Source organism: Polypterus senegalus, chromosome 8 (genome assembly GCF_016835505.1).
Source record: "Polypterus senegalus isolate Bchr_013 chromosome 8, ASM1683550v1, whole genome shotgun sequence".
NCBI lineage: Eukaryota > Metazoa > Chordata > Cladistia > Polypteriformes > Polypteridae > Polypterus > Polypterus senegalus.
The window spans coordinates 55,332,718-55,356,952 of NC_053161.1; the positions used below are offsets into that span (position 1 = coordinate 55,332,718).

General features: G+C 37.3%; 1 protein-coding gene across 1 annotated transcript in view; it reads right to left on the bottom strand.

Annotated features, from left to right (window-relative positions):
* Positions 1–24,235, bottom strand: part of LOC120533951 (copine-8) — a 780,386-nt gene that overhangs the window by 60,932 nt on the left and 695,219 nt on the right. Inside the window, exons 17-19 of the mRNA XM_039761099.1 lie at positions 18,370–18,472; positions 17,631–17,688; positions 15,075–15,148 (exon numbers count right to left, since the gene is read on the bottom strand). Of these exons, the coding sequence (XP_039617033.1) occupies positions 15,075–15,148; positions 17,631–17,688; positions 18,370–18,472 (235 nt within the window). The remainder of the gene's footprint in view (positions 1–15,074; positions 15,149–17,630; positions 17,689–18,369; positions 18,473–24,235) is intronic.

Consider the following 24,235-nt stretch of genomic DNA (forward strand, 5'->3'; position numbering starts at 1 on the left):
ACTAATAATTAATTTAAAGACCATTACGTAATTTAATGTTCTCAGGCCCACTTGATCTAATTCAGGCCCATAGAGACTATCTGAGTAGAATCAGGCTTAAGGCAGAGAAAAACAAACCTTGAGAGCATGCCAGTCCATCACAGGCACCCCATCATATTCACACGGGACAAACTGAATCACCAGTTAATTCAGAAGGCCCAGGTTTTCAGCCTTGATCTGCTATCCCTCTGTTTGTTTTCTTTTATATTTAACTTTGATGCTGACTCTTGTGTCCTGTACTGTATACTATTCATATTGTTAATCTTCTTCTATGTGTTTTTATGAAGTTTGAACCTGATACTAGAATAGTTGTGTCTCCTCTGAGTAGTTAAAGATAGAGAATTGTGTAGAACGGTGTTGTCTTGCCTTTAATTGCACTATTATGTGTTGTTTGAAGCACCTTTAGATGTTGCTCTTGCTGAAAGGCATACAAGAAAAGTAAAGAAACAAAGATTGATTGAATGATATCACTCCAAACTGATGATTAATCTAGAAGCTACAAGCCATGGGTATTAGTGATAATACAGAAAATGAATTGAGAGCTGGTAATGAGGCTGGGAGCTGGGATTATAGATAAGAGGAGGCTGTTCAGCTTGTGGTGAGCACATCAGGAGTCAGATATAGACAGCAGTTAAAACTAGAGTGGCGGGGTGAATGGCCAACTACACTACATTCCAGGCATTTGTGCACTTCAAGGAAATACCATTTCCTTTGTAACCAGGTTCTTTACACTCCTCATACAGGCCATCCCTACTGGGTTTGCAAGGCACAAACCCTGGAGAGGTTAAGTGAATAACTGGACTTCTGACTGCAGAGTTGTCTCCTTCCCCAAGTAGTACTGTTAAAAAACAATGGCTCTTAGGCCACAAATGGGATGCTCTGACTAGCTCACTGTTTTGCTTGAAAGAGGATCAGTCATCCCTAACACCTTGTGTGGTAGCTGCTCTTGACATTTTCTCCCAGTTTGCCCCTCTCTCCCATGATTTGCTGTCTCTGTAAACTGACCTTAAGGACATCAAGTGTGCTAGCACTGCCATACTGTCCCCTCTTGCTGTCAACTCCTTCTACATGTACTAGTGTGTGGTTCACTCTCATTCATTAGGGTTCTTTCCCTGTATTATGCCAACCTTGCCCACCATGCAACCCATCATACTATATGCACAGTATAATACATATTCTGACGTGCCAGCCTCTGACATCTTTTGCTGTTACTGTGGAACTTAATTAGCACAATATGCTACAGTTTTTCCAAAGCAAAGAATGAATACTAACAGTCAGAAAACCAGTTTATTTTATTAAACATCAATAGTCACAAATTGGCTCAAGTCATATTGGCAGCAGTGGCCACTCACTGTTATATTTCTACTCTGAATGTGGCCTTGTAGTACCATTATCCTCTCAGGTACCAGTATCTCTTTCAAGCACAAAAATGCTTGATAGGAATTGTTACCTTGAAGAACTTAAAAAATGAAGAATACAGCACTGTTCGCTGAATACCACTTGTAATGTATTTGCCAATAAAATTACACTTTGATTTATGTGGGTTGCTAAACAGTGTAATATAAACAGAGGAAGAAGTGCTGCCAATTCCAGGAAAGCTTGTGTGCTGTTTGGATGACATAATTTGAAAATAAAGAAGCTGCAAAGGAAGCAAAAACAGCTGTATAAGATTTATAAGATTAATAACATCAATGTGAATCGTAAGGTGTATGAGAACATGAGGGCAACTATTAGGAAGGACATTAGGGAGGCTAAAAGGCAGTTAGACAGGAATATAGCACGTAAGGTGAAGATGACCCAAAGAGATTCTTTCTGTATATTCATTGTAAATGATCAGGAATAGTAATGGGGAATTAAAAAATACAGACAGTGAAATATAGCACATGCCCTAAACTCACATTTTTCTGAGGTCTTCACAAGTAAGGAATTAGATAATCTCCCAGTGGTAAATGAGGCTACTAATTAGGTACTGAGTAATTTGGAAATTGTAGAGGGAGAAGTACTGCTCAGATTAAATAAGCTGATTAAATAATCACACAATCACCGGGACAAGATAAGATTTATCCTCAATTTCTTAAGGAGGTTAGCGAGTACATATATAGACCCTTGATATGTATTCTAAGGAAGTCACTGTGCACTGGGAAAATGGCAAACATTATCTGATTAAAATGAAGCATATGATATTATTTATCTTGTCTTTCAATGAAGGATTTGATAAGGTGCCAGACTGGGCATCAAACTGAAACAAGTAGGGCAGCTGTTGTTTTATATATATATATAATGTATATATATACCCTCTTTAATAAAACCCCTGTGTGCGTCCAGGTGTCCGTGTGTGTGTGTTTTCTGGTGAAGTGGGCCGCAAGTGTTCAGTCTCTCCCTGTGCATTCTCTGTGCAGAGAGAGAGAGAGAGAGAGAGAGAGAGAGAGACACACACACACACAGGCGCACGAGAGAGAGAGAGACACACACACGCAGGCACACACGTGCATTGTTGCATTGTTACTTTTCTTGGTTGTTTATTAAATTACGGATTTTTCAAATGTTAATTTTTTCCACCTGTGCTTAAAACTCATTAAAAAAGTGTTTTTAGCGAGCAGTTCGTAGCACTATAGCGCAAACTCTTGCAGTGTTAGTTTTCTCTGTTGTTCCAGGTTTTCTCAGTGTTATATAATGTTTTTACATTTAGTTTACTATTACGCTGTGCATTCTATGGTATAATTAACTATATTTGCGCTTAAAAAATTAAAAAATATACACTGCTCACAAAAATTAAAAAAACACTTTAAAGAAACACATTAGATACATCAGATCTCAATATGAAGTTGGATATCTATACAAATAACTACAGGGCAAGATCTTAGGAACAAAAGGATGCCAAGTCTTTTAATGGAAATAAAAGTTTTCTGCCTACAGAGGGCTCAATTGTGTAGACACCCTAAAATCAGAGTGAAATGAAGATGTGGCAGGCTAGTCCATTTTTTCAAAAACTTAATTTCTGCTACTCAAAATGCTTTTCAGTATCTTGTGTGGCCCCCACGAGCTTGTATGCATGCTTGACAACGTCGGGCATGCTCCTAATGAGACGACGGATGGTGTCTTGTGGAATTTCCTCCCAGATCTGTATAAGGGCATCCCTGAGCTGTTGTCCAGTCTGAGGAGCAACCTGGCGGCGCCTAATGGACCGAAACATAATGTCCCACAGATGTTCTATTGGGTTTAAGTCAGGGGATCGTGAAGGCCATTCAATTGTTTCAATTCCTTCATCCTCCGGGTACTGCCTGCATACTCTTGCCACATGAGGCCGGGCATTGTCGTGCATTAGGAGGAAACCAGGACCTACTGCACCAGCGTAGGGTCTTACAATGGGTCCAAGGATTTCATCCTGATACCTAATGACAGTCAAGATGCCGTTGTCTAGCCTGTAGAGGTCTGTGAGTCGCTCCATGGATATGCCTCCAAGATCATCACTGACCTACCACCAAACCAGTCATGCTAAACGATGTTACAGGCAGCATAATATTCTCCACGGCTTTTCCTGACCCTTTCACGTCTTTCATATATACCCAGGGTGAACCTGCTCTCATCTGTGAAAAGCACAGGACGCCAGTGGTGGACCTGCCAATTCTGGTATTCTATGGCAAATGCCAATTGAGCTCCCCGGTGCTGTGCAGTGAGCACAGGGCGCAGTAGACATTTGGGCCCTCGGGCAACCCTCATGAAGTCTGTTTCTGATTGTTTGGTCAGAGACATTCACACCAGTGGCCTACTGGAGGTCATTTTGTAGGGCTCTGGAAATGCTCATCCTGTTTGTCCTTGTCCAAAGGAGCAGATACCAGTCCTTCTGAAGGGTTAAGGACCTTCTATAGTCCTGTCCAGCTCTCCTAGACTAACTGCCTGTCTCCTGGAACCTTGAGACAGTGCTGGGAGACATTGCAAACCTTCTGGCAATGACACACATTGATGTGCCATCCTGGAGAAGTTGGATTTCCTGTGCAACCTCAGTAGGGTCCAGGTTTCGCCTCATGCTACCAGTAGTTACACTGACCATAGTGAAATGCAAAACTAGTGAAAAAACAGTCAGAAAAGATGAGGAGGGAAAAATGTCAGTGGCTTCCACCTGTTAAACCATTCCTGTTTTGGGGGTCATCTCATTGTTGCCCCTCTAGTGCACCTGTTGTTAATTTCAGTAACACCACAGCAGCTGAAACTGATTAACAACCCCCTGTGCTACTTAACTGACCAAATCAATATCCCAGAAGTTTCATTGACTTGATGCTATACTCTGATTAAAAAGTGTTCCTTTTTGTGAGCAGTATATATTTACATACAGTTTGTACGGTCTGGAATGGATTAATTGTATTTACATAAATCCTATGGGGGAAATTACTTCGGTTCATGACAAAATTGGGTTTCGACCAGGGTTTTGGAAAAAATTATGGTTGTGAACGGAGGTTCCATTGTATTACTGTCAGAGAAAATTACAGGCATTTCAAGGAAATACAAACCAGTATTACTGCGAGAGAAAATTAAAGGCACACAATACAGTGACGCATATTACAGCCACATACAAGGTCCTTGCCATTTAATATAGACTGTTCCTACTAATGTTTATGCACTACTGTTCTAGCGGCCGTTATTGTAACGGGCTTAATGTCCAGTGTATATATATAAATATATATACAAATATATATAAATGATTTGAATAACAATATAAGTAACAAGCTGGTTAAGTTTGCAGATGATACCAAGATAGGTGGTTTAGCAGATTATCAAGTATCCGTTATATCATTACAGAAGGACTTGGATAGCAAACAGAATTGGGCAGATTTGTGGCAGATGAAATTTTATGTCAATAAATGTAAAGTATTACACATAGAAAGTAAAAATGCTAGGTATGAATACATAATAGGCAGTCAGAAAATCGAGAGAACACCTTATGAGAAGGATTTAGGAGTCATAGTGGACTCCAAGCTATCAACTTCCCAACAGTGTTCAGAAGCCATTAAGAAGGCTAACAGAATATTAGGATATATAACACGATCTGTGGAGTACAAGTCCAAGGAGGTTCTGCTCAACCTTTATAATGCACTGGTGAGGCCTCATCTTGAGTACTGTGTACAGTTTTGGTCTCCAGGCTACACAAAGGACATAGCAGCACTAGAAAAGGTCCAGAGAAGAGCGACTAGGTTCATTCTAGGGCTAAAGGGGATGAATTATGAGGAAAGATTAAATGAGCTGAGCCTTTACTGTTTAAGCAAAAGAAAATTAGGAGGAGACATGATTGAAGTGTTTAAAATTATAAAGGGAATTAGTACAGTGGATCGAGACTGTTATTTAAAAATTAGTTCATCAGGAACACGGGGACACAGTTAGAAACTTGTTAAGGGTAAATTTCACATAAATAATTTGATTTTTTTTTTTACACAGGGAACCAAAAACACTTGGAATAAGCTACCAAGTAGTGTGTAAGACAGTAGGATTGTACAGAATTTTAAAACTAGACCAGATTTTATTTTAGAAGAATTAAGTGGCTAGGAGTGGTGAACTTGTTTGGGCTGAATGGCCTGTTCTCTTCTAGATTGCTATATTCTTCTAATCTTCTAATTTCTAGTATATAAGGAACAACAAATATGGAATACTGTATATTGTAGTCTTCATCTTTATAAATTTATTTTGCAAAATTGGTACATGTAAGTTTGAATTGTGCAGCGGGTGTATTTGATCCTCACACAAGTGCACTGATTAAGCCAGGACTTATTTGCAAAATTTAGTTAGGGAAAATGGAAAAAAAAAAAGGATGAGATCAAAGGTCTGTGCATTCGACAGAACACATATAATAAAGTGAAATTAGAAGGTAAGAGGCTCTTGAGGTAAAGGGTGATTTACACTATGCGAGGGTACTGTTTATAAGAAAGTGTCAACCCTTTTGAAAATCACTTTCTTCATTGGTAGGTTACTCTACTGAGAAAAGTACATAATCTTAATGTCAGCCTTTCAGGAAAACACAAAAATCACTGGTGACCTTGCTGCCAATCTTTTCAAAGTACCTCCTAGGAAATGTATAATCTTTGCACTTATATTTGACAAGAGCAATGACTTAGATTTCAACACACACTTCTTTTAGTGTGCACTTTACTCGCAAGTTGCTGCTGAGGGCTTCATTGTTACCATAGCCTTTAAGATGCCCTAACTATGCATTACATGAACAAAAATAATGATATATTTTGATGATCCATAAAGTGTGTGAAGGATATCAAATACAGTTTGTTTAACCACTGTGGCTGAAAAGTACTGTCTTAATGCTTTCTTTGTATAAAAGACTAAAGTAACTGAGCCTACTGGAAATAGATGACTCAATGGGCCAATAATAAGTACTCCTGTGGAAAACAAACACATCTTTGGTACTTCAGTTTTCTAGCTGCTATATCATGTTAATAATTAGAGATCATAGTTTGAAAGCATAAATAAAATTAGTTCACCTTGATATTCATATATTCATTCAAACCTGTTTATTACAGTACAGTGTTGGGGCAGGGCTTATTAAGGAGACGCAGCAACAAGATAACAGCCAACCCTGAACAGGGCACCAGTGTACTGGAGAGTACATTCATTTACCATTAGTTTAATGGCACCAGTCAGCCAAATTTCTAAATGCATGAGATGTAGAAGTTAAAAAAATTACAGTTATGGGGTTTAAACTCTACCCATCTGCAATTTGTAGGCACTTCAATCCAGAGGTCTAAAGACTTTTTAGACTGCCACAACCACTGCACCCCTCGACAACATCCTTTTACCAAATGACTGAAGTGAAAGATGCACTAGTCATTACTTAGACTTATTTTTTGAATCTTCTAGCCTTACAAGTCAAGACCTTCTTCAAATAACCATGTTAAAGTGCACATCCTAACAATGAGCTGCTTTCTAAAATGGCAATTAATCAAATATACTTATTTTTCTCAAGAGGAGGGCACACTTTTACAGTCTATGTCTCAAACTGCTGCTTACACAGAGCAGAAAATTATCAATAATTTAAAATCTTATTCAGGAAATCATACATTCCAGCAGTGCAATTACACAAATGTGATAATACGGACCACTCTGCGGGACTTTTTCTGATAGTTGCTAAGCTTCTTCATTAAAGGTTTAAGCTAGTATAAAAATACCTGACTAGTACAGGGGGATGCAGGGAGGTTTCACCTTTCATAGCATAATTTTTAGTGAACATTGTCTCAATGACAAGAGTGCAATTGTTTACGTGTATTTTTACAGTTGGAGTGCACACAGGTTACGTGACTTGATAAGTGTCACATTGTGGTCTGAACCAGCAAACTAGGGTTTTTTAACCGCTGTGCATACTGTTAGTACTGTACTTTCAAGCAACAAAGATCTACAACATGTATTCTTAGTCTTTTCTTATATACTTACTAGCATATTCACGTAGGAAATATTCTTCTTAATCTTTCATGTGTTTTAGGCCTAGGACACTTGTACTCTGATCTAAAAGAAACACCCCAAGTATATGTACCTACAGATTTCATTATACACATTTCTCTGATGAGGTTTTAAATTATGCTTGTATTTACGGTATATGTCTTTTATCTATGTTATAATTGTAGCTATATAAAAGCTCCCTGGGCTTTTAAGTGTCAGTACCTACACTCAGCAAGAATTATAATACAGTACATTAAAATTAAAACCCAACCAAGTCCTGTACTTTCATCAGGCATGACGCTCTCACAAGCACTAACTTATATTAAAATAGTAATGGTGGACCCATGACCCGTGATTCTAATGGACATAGCCAAGCATTTTAATTTTGTAAAGTAACTTTGTTAAAGACCAGGAATAGAAAGCAAATGTTAATGACTAGAAGGCAGCACAGGTAATAAATACACCTTCTTGTTGTGCTGGCCATATAAATGCTCAAATGAATATGAAACAAAAGTGGATATGCCTGCATGTGGGTGAGCCATGGTTATATATGACTTCCCCACTAGAAAACAGCATTATTAGAAAATTAAGCACATTCTACGTACAAGCAAGCTCATTTTGAGTTATGTAAAAGGGCAATAAAACACAGTGGATATTAAGACCACCTTCAGGTATTGTGACAATATGGTGTGTTAAACTGATTTTTCTGTACCGGAAATGTGACCAGCATTTAAGGTCTTCTTCACACATAATTTAATTAAAAAGGGAATGCACTGCTGGCACAAAGCTTGTGAACTTTGTTGCAGCAAGTGAAGATTTATGCTTTTTAATAAATGGCTTGTTAGAACACATTATTAGCACATAAATTTACTGATATACACAAAGTACTTTTAGGCTGAATTGAAGGAATTATGTCTTAATTCATAGTATCATTATTTAAGTGAAGTAACACGGTGGTTAGAGCTGCTGCTTCACATCTCCAGATAGCCAGGTTTGACTTTTGACAGGCTCACTGTCTGTATGGATTTTGATCATTGTCGTTTTTATTTCTTTACATATTGTCTCAAAACCCAAGACTTGCCTTTTAACTATTTTATTAAAACATGTGGCATTCATTTTAGATTAGTCTCCTGTCTAGTGTTTGATGTTACAGGGTTAAGCTCAGGCTGTTAACGATGCTGTAGTGAAAAAATGTGTTCAGAAAATATCTGTTCAGAAATTTTCACTATCCTGCATTAGCTTTACTAATGTTTATACTAAAATAACTTAATTAAAACTAGAATTATTTTATGTGTTAGTATTAATAAAAAAGCAGCACGTATGTTGTTCCTAATTACTAGTTAATCCTCTGCTACTACTCTAATGGTTTTCAACCTTATGTTGCTGAGGGCTGCAGGACAAAATGTCAACAAACTAAATCAGCAAGAAATCAATAAAATCAACAAGAATAAGAAATTAATAAAAAAAAGACCTGGTAATTGCATCAATATCTGTTTAATAATTCTTTTAAATAAAATCTTCATTAAAAATACCAATGAAGAAGAGCACTGAACTATGAAAAACAGCAACACCTTTTTAAAATTAGTAAGAACAAAATCAACCTCTCAGATGTGTTTGTTTAATTTATGATCAGTGCCATTTCTGTATTAAGGCCCAGTGAGGCTCAGCATCAACAGATCTTCCCTCAGTAATTTACCTTCTCATTAAAATGTTTATAACAACTCTGACCTTTGTCTTATTAGGCATTTTTCCCCAATTTTCTATAATATGCTCAATGTAGTTTCTTATCTAGAAAAACATATTGTGTCTTGTACCATGTGATATTGTCTTCATGCCAGGTGCTGAAAGGTTTTTGCAAGCAGAAGGACTGGACCAGTTGAGTCTGCAGTGTTTTGTGTGTATGTGTGTGTGTGTGATAACTGTCTGTTTGTTTTTTTAACATCATTTATATATATTTTAACTCTCCCGAGCTGTGACCATGCAGCCAGCAAAGAGGTAGAAAAGGTCAAGTACAATTTCCACCCTTAAAGGTAGTTACAATATATTGAAAAAAAAAGACAGAATATTAACATCAATGCATTGTTCACAAGAACTTACGCTGCATCTTGATTTTCACCCACCCACCACTACTGAGGAGGACTGCTCTAAATTTGGGAAAGCCACCAAGGAAGCCTACATGTGCTCCTTTCACTTTGTGGGAAAGAAATCAGCAGTATGATGGTTTAAGTTGCAAAGCAGCACAGAATCCAGATGTAGAAAGAACATGCATGTATGTAGAAAGTCATTTTTCCAGATGTTTGCTGGCCTTCTGCTGACCAGTACCACCAGGCCATAGGCTGTTTAGCTCTACTTCTGGACTTGTAGCTTGTAGTATGATATGTGCATTTTAGCATGTACTAGAGTGTTTGTGTAGTCTGGGTGTTGTTGTAGTTTGTCCCTTTTCATCTCAATTCCTTTTGATTCTAAACTTGAGGTTTTGCTGTTCCGATTTAGGCAGGTCAAGGCCAGAAGGTATTTCTGAGCTGTGGGCGGTTGTGAGCCTTTCACTTTTTTTAGCTTTTAAATCTGTAGGGCTGTATTTTGTCAGATGATGACAAAGTCAGAGGGTATCACAAAGATCTGATGCCAATTATTATAGACCAGGAACCAGCATTCCATTGTTTGATTGACTTTTTATGATGTGAATTTGCATGTTTCACTAGTCATTTACAAATCAGTCACAGACATTATAAGTTAGGTCAATTAATGTTTATGTTAGCAAAGTCTGCTCATATCAGATATTTTCTGCATTTTCCTGCTGAAAATTCAAATGTTAATAATTAAAAATACATTTCTACAATTTACCTGAACGATATTCTACATAAAAGTGTTACGTTTTCATTAATAACAGATCACTATATTAGTGAGCTTTATGATGCTGTCTATAGGAGTCTCATATTCAGAAGACTGGGTGACATCACAATGAAATTGTGACTGCAAATTACTGTCTGTGAGATAGATAAGGCATATTGCTGTAGGTATAATAGCATCCCAGTTGGGATTCTTTATACAATTGTGATGAATAATTTGTTGTTTATAGTACTCAAAGCTAGTGTGTAAAAGAGAGGATGTACAGAATTGTTCATAATGGCACTTAGCTTTGTCTTCAGTTTTCTTTTCCTCTACTGTCTACAGTGGATCAAATATGCGTCCCCTAACTCAGACTGCCTTCTTGTTGATTTAGTGGGCCTCTCTTGAAGTGATGTTATCAGCCCAACATACCAAATTGAAGAAAATACTATCGTAGAATTGTAGAACATGTAAAGTATGTCATGCCCACATTAAAAGAGTGCTGTCTACTCTGTCCCTTGTATAGTTGCTCTGTGTTGCTAGACCAGTCCAGCCTGTCGCTGATGTGGACCTCTAGTGCTCCACCTCCTCATCCACCCTATGAATAGTGATGGGGCATAGTGATGTGGTGAAAGTCAGTGACTAGCTCCTTGGCTTTGCTGATGTGAAGCTGCAAACAATTCTATCTGTGCTTGAAAATGTGACTTAATTCATTACATGCAAAGTTCCCAATTAATAAGCAATGAATGAGTTGATAAATGTTTACTGTACTTAGTATTCCAGAAGTTAAAAATTGTGCAGGATCGATTGTAGACTTTGGTGGAGTTTATTCAGAAAATGGTAAACAGAAGACTGCTTGTGATTCCAGTTTCTTTTGAGACATTTACATGGTGTTTTATACAGGAAAAAGCATGCCTGAGCAAACAGGCAATGAGCAGTGGATGATGGGATAGCAACATGCAAACAGTTCAGTAAGAGTTGTGCACTCTACATAAAGACTCAAAATTGTGTTTGTTCTATGCAAAGCACTCTTGAAATATCATAAAATGTTGTAATAAATCGATTGACAGACAAATAACAAGAGGACTATGAGCATGTTAAACACTGTATAATCTGGTAAACATAAACATGTGGAGGACTGACCAATGAAAATGATTTGAGATTGCATGTCAGAAGCATCCAGGAGCTTGTCCTAGCCACATGTTCAGGCTGAGAATCCCTTTATTAATTTATTATCATAGGTATAAATATACAAGAGCCGAAACGATTGATTCCATTTTGTGGTGTGCATGTTCCTTGAATACTCCATCTGACAAAGATGAACTTACTGTAATGACTGGATAATATGGTAATAATGGAGTAAACAAACATAAAAGGCAAGATTATATACTGTAAGTCTTGCTAATTATTCATTCATTGGTAATCAAGAACCATAAATTCTTTTATGAACAGAATTTCTAGGTGCAGCCAGAGCATTGTGGGGGTCCAGTTTGATGGACTCAGGATTGAGTCACTGCTTTTTGCAGATGATGTTGTCTTGTTTGCTTCATCAGGCCGTGATCTTCAGCTCTCTCTGTATTGGCTCGCAGCTGAGTGTGAAGCGGCTGGGATGGGAATCAGCACCTCCAAATCCGAGACCATGGTCCTCAGCTGGAAAAGGGTGGAGTGCCCTCTCCGGTTTGAAAGCGAGATCCTGTCCCAAGTGGAGGAGTTCAAGTATCTAGAGGTCTTATTCACGAGTGAGGGAAGAATGGAGCATGAGGTTGACAGGCGGATCGGTGCGGCGTCTGCAGTGATGCAGGCTCTGCATCGGTCTGTTGTGGTGAAAAAGGAGCAAAGTCATAAGGCAATGCTCTCAGTTTACCAGTCGATCTACGTTCCTACCCTCACCTATGGTCATGAGCTATGGGTAGTGACCGAAAGAACAAGATAACGAATACAAGCGGCTGAAATGAGTTTCCTCCGCAGGGTGTCTGGGCTTTCCCTTAAAGATAGGGTGAGAAGCTCAGTCATCCGGGAGGGGCTCAGAGTAGAGCCAGTGCTCCTCCGCATTGACATGAGTCAGATGAGGTGGCTCAGGCCTCTGATCAGGATGCCTCCTGGACGCCTCCCTGGTGAGGTGTTCCGGGCACGTCTAATCGGGAGGAGGCCCCAGGACACACTGGAGGGACTATGTCTCTTGGCTGGCCTGGGAATGCCTCGGAATTCCTCCGGAAGAGCTAGAAGAAGTGGCCAGGGAGAGGGAAGTCTGGGTATCTCTGCTGAAGCTGCTGCCCCCGCAACCCAATCTCAGATAAGCGGAAGAGGATGGATGGATAGTAATCAAGATATGGAAGATGATGATGAAGAGGACTATAATGAAGAAGTGGGGTCAGTAGTGAACAGGCAAAAACAGGCAGACACAGCTGTTCTGCTTTCTAGTTGTTTCAAGGTCTTATCTGAGTACAGGAACTACATATTTAAGGTTGCAACAAACTGTGTAATTGTTTCTGTCACACTCCCTCTTGGATTTTTTTTTGCTTACTGATAATGGCACTGGACAGAGTCCCAGTTGCATGTTAGTGATACAATCATTAAAGATTTCACTTTACAATGTACATGTAACAGTTAACTTGGACTTGAACATCTTACAGAATAGCAGTGCTCACTAATTAAGGCATTCAAGTACAATCCATCTAACAGTTTAATAAAGGAGACCATTTTATCTCACTTTTCACTCAGTATGTTTTGACTGTTATAATTAAGGGTGTAAATTACTACTAAATATTGCAAATTACAGTAATGAGTGTGAAATTATCATGAGACAAAGTAACAAAGAATGTTAATGTTGCATCCATTAAATGTGGGCTAGGAGAGCAATACTACAAAATAAAGTTGCTGGACTGTTGTCGTTTCATGCATATTGTAACACATTTTAACTTTGTAAATATTTTAAACTTTTTTTGAAATATCTACAAGATTAGTGAGGGTACCTCAGGTAACAAAAATTAGTTGACTGTAAAATGAAACAAACCTTAGAGAAGTAATGACTTCAGTATGAAGGAAAGGGATACAATAACTCGCCTGTAATAACCGCTCGATGAACTCTAACTCAGCTGAACATTCTGACCTGCCAGGCAGCTGACAAGAAATGTGTAACGCTAGCAAAGAACTTTTGGTGTTTTCTAACTTACTAGTGAAACATCAATAAAGCACAAATTAAAAAAAGCAAGTTAAACACAAGGCGCTGCTAACACTTGTTTTCTAAATAATTATGTTTTTCAGTTCCTCTAGAAGTGAAAATATATTTTATTACTTCTGGTTGCTCATCTACAGCAAGCTGAAATTTTCTATTTTGGAAAAACATTATTTTGTTTTCAACATGAAAAAATAAAGCTGATGTAATCTTGCCAAGTAGAGGTTTTCAAAGAAACATCAATATAAAGAAGCAAATTTCTGATCTAGGGCATTCCTGCATTCTGTATCCTGGAAATTGTCTTACATGCCTATGAGCCATCATATTTGTCTGCTGTTTAATTAGGCTATATTCAGGATTACTTCTTGCTTGGCAACATGGTTCAGCGTCATCTCTTCTTATGGGAGGGGGCCTTTTGACCCACCAAAAGGGTAGCTATAAACAACAGTAAACTCTCGGTGCAATTGTCGGCAACAGTGCTGGATTAACCATATAAGCAAAGTAAGCACATGCTTAGGTCATCAAGGGTAAAGGGGGCACCATAAAAATTTTTCATGGCAGAATTTATCACATACAGTAAATTATTACATTAATTAAATTTATAGCTGTTTTCAAAATTCAATGAAAAATGAATAATGCCTCTCTGTACCTCACTATGCTGTCACTGTTTGTAGATGGCACCTTACACAGTGCGTTCTGCATACTGGTGCCATCTACGATGGGGAATTCCCTTAAACGCCATGTTATGTCAAAATATTGCGAAAATAATTCGATTCAGAACAATATGTTTTTATGTTTTTAAATAATAGTTAATAGTTGATTAAAAATTATTATCACATAATTGTTGTATTTCGTGAATTATCTGTTATTTGACTTAAAATAAATTTCTAGTGTATAGAAAGCGTTATTTTCAGTTTTAACCAAAAACAAAAAATCGTCCCAGTTTGAGGAAAAAATATTCTGGTAAGTCTATTTAATTCTATTCTTGGACATTTTTTAATTCATTTACATTATGTAAAAGTGAAAACCGTACAGCTGATTACTATTGGATAAAATTGTTTATAACTTTTTTACTAATAAAGATTTATTAACAAAATTTTCACAAAATATTCTTCAAATCTTGTACTAAGAATATGTGTAAATAGATTTGCTAAACTGACAAGATTCAGCCATGCAGAACTTTATAAAATAATTTTAGAAGACAATATTAAGTGTGCTTTTCCAAATGTAGACATTGCCTGTCGTATATTTTTAACATTAGTGGTCACAAACTGTTCATTTTCTTGGTTGAAATATATTAAGAATCCCCTCTTGCAACTATGCATCAAGGCACGCTGGATACCTTATCTCTATTATGTACAGAAGCAGATGTGTTACGTAAGATTGATTATGAAGATCTAATCAAAGAGTTTGGATATCTGTCTCAACGAACATGATTTTTAGAAGCATGAACAAATCCTAATAAATTGATTACCTTATATAATAAGAGTACTTAATGGAACACACCTTAACCTGCAGACTTGATAATTCTTCAACTAATTTGATTTCTGCTTCTCACTTTTATTTATTTATTTATTTCATTTGTACATAAACCTACCTGAACAATGTCTCTTTCTGCATATCTTCCTCTCGATGATATTCTGACTTCATCTCCATCCAGTTCAATCATTGCTGAAGCAAAAGGCAACTTATTAGTAGGCTTATTTACTTAAGTGACACATACAAAATATGTACATGTTAAGCTCAACAGGCAACAGAGGGTAAACCACATAAAAGCGTACAAAAAGGCTGAAAAAAAAGAAAAAGATAGACAAGTTCCAGGGTCTGAATGTCATAATGTGTTAGCTCATCATTTACTTGGTGGCTATGTAGTACATAGGCATACATACTGTATATGAACAGGAAGATGTGTTGATATCTTGTGTACTTGTCAGTAAAAGTATCACAAACAAATTTTACATGGGGGATTGCTTCAACTAAAGATTCTCTTAGACTCACTAGTAAAGTAAATTCACCAAATCCAGTACTTGCAATCGAGGTATAAAGTGCTACTTACAACATATTTTGCAGTTTGAAAAGAGTAGATAGTAGTGAAACTTTTAATTATTTTTATTGAAATGCATTTTCTTTTAAAATAGGCTAAAGAGTAGTAAATTGCTGGAACAAAATAAACACTTCTGGAAGCACCAAGTATGGTGTTGAGATGCTGAAACTGAAGTGGCGATGGCAGAGAAACAGAAAATGTCCAGGGTGCAAATAATCCCCTGGCAGGCCATAGCAATAACCAGCAGGAAGAAACTAAATGGTAGCCCTAAGAAGAGTTGCAAGAATCTACTTCACCCACCTGAGCCTGTATGATCAGCATGAGCACCTGTGGTGGTCTGAAGGAACTTGCAACTGTTCATAATATTACCAAGGGGTAGATAGGTAAAAGTGCATTTATTAAAAACAGTTAAAACCAAACAGCATCCGTGGCACCACCCACAGAACACCTCACTGAGCCTTTCATTCCCCGGCAGCGGCACAGCCTCTCTCTGGCCTTATGCGGTGAGTTGCTCTAACTGAGCAGCGCGTCATTCACTCCAGCTTACTGGTCACTCAGGTGGAGTGGCCATCAGCCCTGAGCATCAGCCACACACTCCCTTCAAGGGACATCCTCCCAGCTGTCTGCCTTCTGTGTCTCTCTCTTGTTCACCTACACCGGCCCTCTCTGCCTCCTGTCTTCTCTCTCCTTCCTTTAACCTCCTTTCTTTTTTCTTTCATTTTTCCTTTTGTTTTCTTTCCAATTCTCCTCCCTTTTTCACATACTCCACCAACCCCCGCAGCTGCGTGAGCATGCACACCCACGGAGATCGGGCCAGCCAATTAATTATTTACTTACTAAAACGGCCACTTTTTTCAGAGCTGTGGACCCACTATACCACATATTCCTTATAACTGATTTTGTTTGACAGTTATAAAATGTACAATATCAGTATGCATTATACTAGTTTATTCTTTAAACTATTGTTTGTTCATGGCAACAGGAACCCCTCTTTCTCAGTCACCTCCAGTGCTTGTCCAGTTCACCCATAAGAAAGTGCAACACACTATTGCATGCCAGTGTGAAGAATGACAATTTCTTTCTTTGAAAAAACATTTGTTGTTTAACCTCGAGCCTACAAGTCAATGAATCGGGCAAACTTTCTTTAAGTATCAAAACTAATTTTGTATTTGTGATAGAATTAAATGAAAAGCTTGAAAATCTTAGAAATTAAATTTATTTCTTTAATGGAGATGAGTCTTTAATTAAATTGATAGTTCACATGAGGATCATGTGCAGTTCCTCACTTCTAATAAAATGGGGGCTGCAGTACCAGAATTTACTGCAACAGGAGAACATACCGGAAATCAACATTCAAAAAAACTAAAACATGAAATTAAACAAAAGGAATTTATTCAAAAAAGAAAAACACCCCAAACATGCAAAAGATGATTTGAAATGTTCACAGATTCTAACATCCACATCTCCTTTTTATCTTAGGGTAAAATCCCCACTTTATCAGTAATTCCTCTACATCACGGACGCTTAGCTGAATTCTTGATGCCGAGGTGGGTCTCTTGAAGCTCAGTGTCAAGATGGACGTCAACAGACCATTGGACTTAAGAGTTGTCAAAACTTTACAATATCTATGTCCAAGGCGTAGTCTTATGTAAGGTGAAAGGGAAGAAAGAATGACTTTAGTGAGCCATGAGACTTGTATTGGAACAACTGAAGAATCTATAGCTGGGAATTAACTCGTTAAAATGGGATACAGGGCCTCATATGAATTCTGTCAGTTGTGTGGGAATTAAAAATAAATCTGATACAAGATTCAGTCCAAGGTTTAAAAGATAAAAACAGAGTACCAGGAGAGAACCCACATCGACAAAAAAGGTGACAAGCAAAATTAATATAGGAGGTGATTATCACTGTGAAACTGTGCCATGGGAGTGCAAAAATAATAATATTATGAGAGAGATGGTGATAGATTTATCTGGAATAAATACCTTATCTCAAATCTATATCCCTAAAATTGCAATGAAGCTAGTCCCTACAGGTGAAGTAAAAATAATTATCCATATTTACATATAAACAAACATTGTGACAAAACAAGTGATTTTATTTACTTACCATCAAACTCAGCTGGCCCAACTCCGACAATAATGATTGACATTGGAAGAAAAGAGGCCTACAACAAGAACAGAATTTGGTCATAACAAAGGTAGTCCGTTCACCAAACCATTAATAACAAGAAAGCATTGCATATTTTCCTATGACTGAGGCTCCATTATGTAAGCACCTGCACTTAGGATTCAATATTAATTCAGTTACATGTAGTGCTTGATTGTTATTGTGGGTTATATATATTTATTTATTATTTTCTATTTATATTTTATACAGTTTTGCTAATTTATTGGTATCTGTAGTTTTTTTATTGCCATCGTTTTTTCAGTCATTAAGGCCTTCGGCACCATGCCATTTTACCAGTGCACTGTATTGCATTTATTTTAAATTTCTGGATTACTGAGGTAGCAACACACATGTTTTACTGTTCTAAGGACAATAAATGAAATAAAATTAAGTTGTCTTTGAAGCCTGTAATATAGTTTATACAGATCAAACACAGCAATCAGCTTGCAATCACACCATATTACCAGATAGTGTATTTGCTTTAGCTGTTCATTTCTATAGTCACAGTACTTTTTGTCACAGAGTCACAACCAAATGACTTCAGGTTAATTACAACCCAAGGTAGTAGTACTGTGTATCTCAATGATACCATACATTTGTGGGGAGGCATTAGGTTACAAGTAATTTTAAATTCATAATGTTTTTATACGACTTACATAAATTTAAACTATTCACCTACATTAACAATTGACTCCTTCGTCTGAGCCATATCTGAAATCACTCCATCAGTTATAATGAGCAAAACAAAATACTGTGACCCATCATTCACTGATGCAGCGTACCTATGAAAGGGATAACAGAAAAACAGAAAGTTAAAATTCTAAAAAGATTCTATTTTTAAATAGATTTACACTAACAAAAAAAGACATGCAAGAGTATATTACAAGTTATAGTTTTGTATACAAAGCATATTTGATTTACTTCATTTATTTTTTTTTTAATCTTCAAGAAAATCTCACAAAAAAATTTCAGATCAATTAATTAGACACAAAGAACACTTGATACAAGCATTGCCATTTCTTACCATGTACTAAGTAATCAAAAATAAAAACCGAACAACAAAACCAAACGAAAAAAGAACTTCGCCTTTGTATATTTTTGCAAATGCAGTGTTCTTCTGATACATTCCACAGCATTATGTTGCTTTCCTACTGGAGTGACATGGCTGACTTTTCTTTCTGTAATTAATAATATTGGGTCTAAATATAATGAAAGCTGAAGATAACATTTGGAAATCTTCTTAGTTCAATTCAGGTTTGTTGGAAGTAAAAAGGCTATTCCCAGCAGCATCAAGTGGGAGGCTGGAACCAACTGTGGAAAGGCCCACTCACACATAAACTCAGTCACACAGGCCCTGTTTACAATCACTGCTTAATGTAACATGTACGCCTTTGGGGATGTGCAAAGAACACCAGACAAGGGAAAGCAGGACATGTGATTTTTAAAATTAACGAAGGCTTTTAATGCTCTTAACATCATTTTACTGTCACAATTGGTCAAACCAAGCTATAGATTTGGTATACATACTAAATATTAAGTAAATTATATGGGGTAATGAATCAGTGACTTGGAACAAATTCTGCCCAGCTCTTACCTTCTTCTGGTGTCCATGTGAGTTTAAGTTAAGCTAACTGGCAACTCTACATTGGTTCTGTGTGAAAACGCTAGGCTATGAGTGAGTGTGCTCTGTGAAGGGATGGCCAGGATTTATTCCAGCCTTATAAACCATACAATACTGCTGGAATAGGCTCCAATCTCTGTGTGCAATATTTGGAGTATGCAGATTCAAAATATAATAAAAAGTCATACCTTCCTTAAGAGTAGCACTCTTCTCTGGTGATAAAGTGAATACAGCTATTTAATGATTAATGAAATTGTAACACTGTGTCATGTATATATGCCCTCTCAACGGCAAGAAAGAAGTAATTGATACCAAGTTCTTCTCCAAGTGATAACGCTTTACCTAGCTGTGTGTTAATACCTTCATTATTATTTTTAGCATTAATCAGGTTTTAGTATACAGCTCTTAGAAAAAGACATTTTTCCCCATCAATGACTGCCAGTTTCCTATATTCCACTGTGACACATTACCCTTTACTCTTATGAAAACAATTTAATATCTAGAATATAAGCCAAACATTAACATTAAAATTAATATTTTAAAAAGCAAAATTACAAAAGGCTACTGTATTGTTTTTAAATTAGAAGTTTATTCTTTTGCACTTCATTTGTGCTATAAAAATATTCATATATATATACACTTTTCTGTACATGCAGTTAGATAAATCAGAACCATTAATTTTTTCAAAATTTACTTCATTCATCCATTTTTTGACACAGCTGTGCCTTGGGTGCACTGAAAAAAAAGGGCGAGAGGGTACCTGTCCATCATTAAGATAAATCCTTTATGGTTCTTTGGAATGACGGTATTTTAAATCAAATTGGCCTATAAGATTTTAAGTTCAAGGGTCTTTCTAGAAAAAGGTAAATTTGGTCATTTTAATACTCGTCTACTATCCTAATGGGCATCAGGACACTCCACTCTGCATTCCAACTTCACACATTCTTATGGGTGCTGTTGTAACTTGTTTTATGAGTACTGGGATGTCAAGCCTGTTTTGGAAAACATTTCTTGGAGCTTTGCTTCTATTTACTTCTGAAGAATACAATGTTGTGCAATAATGTTTACTTAATTATTTTATTAGTAATATTTTAATTATAACTTCAGATATGTCATTCCTATATATTTGTTTTTCCAAAATTTTAATTAGATTTCATTTATGTTCATGTGTATGATGTGACTTAAGTAACAAATGGTTAGCATTATATTTAAGGTAAAGGGGCAAATTCAGTCTTGAATGCAATTACTTCTTATAAATCATGTCAAAATTTGTCACAAGTGGGCCTAATGTTATTTTATATTATTTTTAAATATACAATAATTTAAAAAATAATAATTTTGGCAGTCCAGTTGTACCATCAACATTAAATAATATCACACCAACTGATTATCATTTTCAGCAAAGACAATTGGATTCCTTGTTATTTGTTAACTTACAAAGCACTGCCCAATGAGTTTTTTTTTTTTTATATTTTTTGATATCCCACATTTCAGCCACTTACTGTATTTGTTGTAGCAATGCGTCACAAAGCTGTGAAGTTCAAAAGTTTAGTATCAAGTTCTTGAATATCAAGCAAATTTATGACCTTAGCCAATCCTTTAACATTTGGCATCAGCTTGGTTACACACTTCGTGGTACTATTTGTATAACCCATTCATTTGAAAAAATGATTACACATACACACAATATGAAAGAATCTACGCTACAATATGGGGTGGGTCAGTGAGAAAAGTGAGTGGACATTGGCCTACGCCGGGCATATACTGGTACAATGCCTGGCTTGGAAATGATGAGGCAATGTGACCACAAATCCAGGAAGAAAGTCTAAAATTTTAATAAAACAGAAATAAAAATTAGCCACATGTAGTTCCCCCCAACTGGAATGAAAAATAGCAAAATGATTAACATTAAATCCTTTTTTCCGTATATACTTTTCTGTCACTAGGTTCAAAACAAAATTAAATCCTCTGAATCCATATACTCCAGCAATATGAGATATTGTTAGTGAATGAATGAATTAAACAAAGAATTAAAAAAGTAAAAAAATATAAAAAAACAGCAGATGACATAGTAGAAAATGCAAAGTAAAATCCTACTTTGGCCAAAAAAGGTTAACAAATGACAGAATCATATTAAATTGAGATGGTAGCCGTAGTCACTATAACCACAGATATTCTTTTTTTTTTCCTATCCCCTTTATAAATAGCCAATGTGGATCAGTACTCAAAAAAAATAACAAAAAAAGAATTACATTCAATTTGTCACACTACATACATTTCTGGCTAAAGAATTAGGCTATAATAAAAGTGTTTATAACTTATCATTTCAGGTGTCTTTTTTCTAGGAACATGCATGGTGTTCTTTATGATGTTAATGAGAGTGTACTGAGAGTGCATGTCTTTATGCTGCACAACACTTCTATTAAATACAACAGATTTTTAGTATAATGTGGATACATTATATTTATTTGGCCAGCACCATCGACATTAACAGTTCTTTCCACGAGAAGTTAATGAAACTGGTACAACCTTACACTCATACCCTTAAGCGCTATGAAATCATGGAGGGGTGCAGCTGAGGATGATGTAAATGATAATGATGGAAATTTTCATAGGTTTCAGAAAAAACATTTTCACAAAGAAGAAGTGTTCATCTCAAGTAGGAATACACCACTTATAAGTAATTAAAAAATGCAGTAGCATGTTGTAAACTGACCAGCAGTGAATTATGGCGAATCACTTCTGACCTCGAGAATAAAAAGTGATGAATTTCATAACAAAGAGTGTGATAAAATGACTAAGGCAATCACAGCCTACAGCAAGTTTTATTTGACTGGCAAATTTCAAACATCAACATTTTTCTGTTTTGACTAAGTTGGGATTTACACAAAATAGAAAACAAATACGTACAATAGAATGGTTCCTTACAAGATGAAAAATATAGAGCATTAAACACTGGTCTGATCACAAAGCGGAGCTACTGAGATTATGTAGTGTTGCAAAAATATATTGAACCACTAGCTTCCAACTATTGCTTAAGACAAAAATATATTCAGTATTTCAGTGTTTTATCTCTGCTTAGCACATGCTGTAACTCATAACAGATAGCTATAAAATTGTGGAGCTACCAGTTCAAGTTTTCAAATTATAAATATGTTGAAATTGTTGAATATATTATGATAATACCTCATTTTAATTGCAATATAATGTACTGTGGCAAAGGCGCTATATAGGCATCGACCCGATGCAGACTGACAGCAGAGACACTCCTTCTGAGTCTCTCTGTTCTGGCCAGGATGCAACAAAACCTTCTGCCTGATTTTAACAGATGAAACAGGCTATTGCTGGGATGAGAGGAGTCTTGATAATCCTGAGAGCTCTGGTCCTGCATCTTCTGGTGTAAATGTCCTGCATAGATGGTAGAGCTGACCTGCAGCAGCGTTCCGCTGCACGGATCATTTCTTTTAGGGCTTTACGGTCCTGAACACAGCAGTTTCCAAACCAGGATGTAATGTTCTGTGTCAGGATACTTTCCACAGCACCAGAGTAGAAAGTCTTTAGAATCCCTGAAGAGACCCCAAACTTCCTAAGCTGCCTGAAATGGTAGAGTCTCTGCTTTGCCCTTTTTGGTCTGAACTTGGATGTGTTCAGACCATGTCAGGTTCTCAAAGATTTGAACCCCCAGGTATTTAAAACACTGGAGTACCGTTAATGATGAGGGGCTTATAATCTTGCTGCTGTCTCCTGCTGAAGTCCACCACCAGCTCCTTGGTTTTGCTGACGTTGAGCTGGAGGCAGTTTTCCTGACACCACAATGTCAGGTTTGCAACTTCATCCATATAGGCCATCTCATCGCTATTCGCGATGAAGCTCAGTACCACCATGTCATCCGCAAACTTCACGATAGTATTGGAGGAATATGTGGCTGTGCAGTCATGGGTGCAGAGGGAGTACTGCAGGAGGCTAAGTACACACCGTTGTGGAGCTCCTGTGTTGATGGTGATGCTGTTGGAAACACAGTTCCCAACCCTCACTGCCTGTGTTCTGCCTGTGAAGAAGTCCAGCACCCACATTCACAAGCGGTTGTTGAGTCCTAAGTGTTTGGCATCTTTCACTGCACGTTGAGCGCCATATGAAGCCGCTTTGTAGGCCCTCATATCACCAGTAGTGAGTCCAGCATTATAAGCAGGGTTTGAGCATTTACTGCCGTGCGGATTGATCTGTCAACCCACTGTTTCTGGTTGGGAAAAGATTTAACTCTCGCCGTGGAGAAAACTTCACCAGCAAGCATACTAACAAAGCTAACTACTGCTTCCACAAACACATTGATGTCATCTGCGCATGTTCGGAACATGTCCCAGTCTACGTCATCGAGTGCGTCCTGCAGCATGGCTTCTGATTGGGAAGACCAGCGCTTCACCTCCCTCGTGACTGGAGCTTCACGAATGAAACTTTGTTTATATTCAGGCATGATGGAAATGGCATTATGGTCAGACTTCCCAAACGCTGGATGTGAAACAGCTTTGTAGCCCTGCTTGTACGGGTTGTTGCAGTGATCCAGAATTCTGGCTCCCCTAGTTGGACACGTGACATGTTGGTGGAAGTTTGGCATTACTTTTCCGAGGTTTGCCTTATTAAAGTCCCCTGCCACAATGAATGCTGCATCTGGGTGTTTGTTTTGAGTCGTACACAGAGCATCGTGGAGTTTAGACAAAGCCGTGCCTGAGTCTGCGTGGGGTGGGATCTAGACCGCCATGGCAATGACTGAGGTAAACTCACGAGGCAGATAGTGAGGACGACATTCGACGATTAGATACTCCAGATGAGAAGAGCAGTAGCATGTAGAATAGAAGCATTCCTGGCATCGCACCATTTGTTATTAGTCATGAAGCAGACTCCCCCACCTTTAGCTTTGTTTGACTCC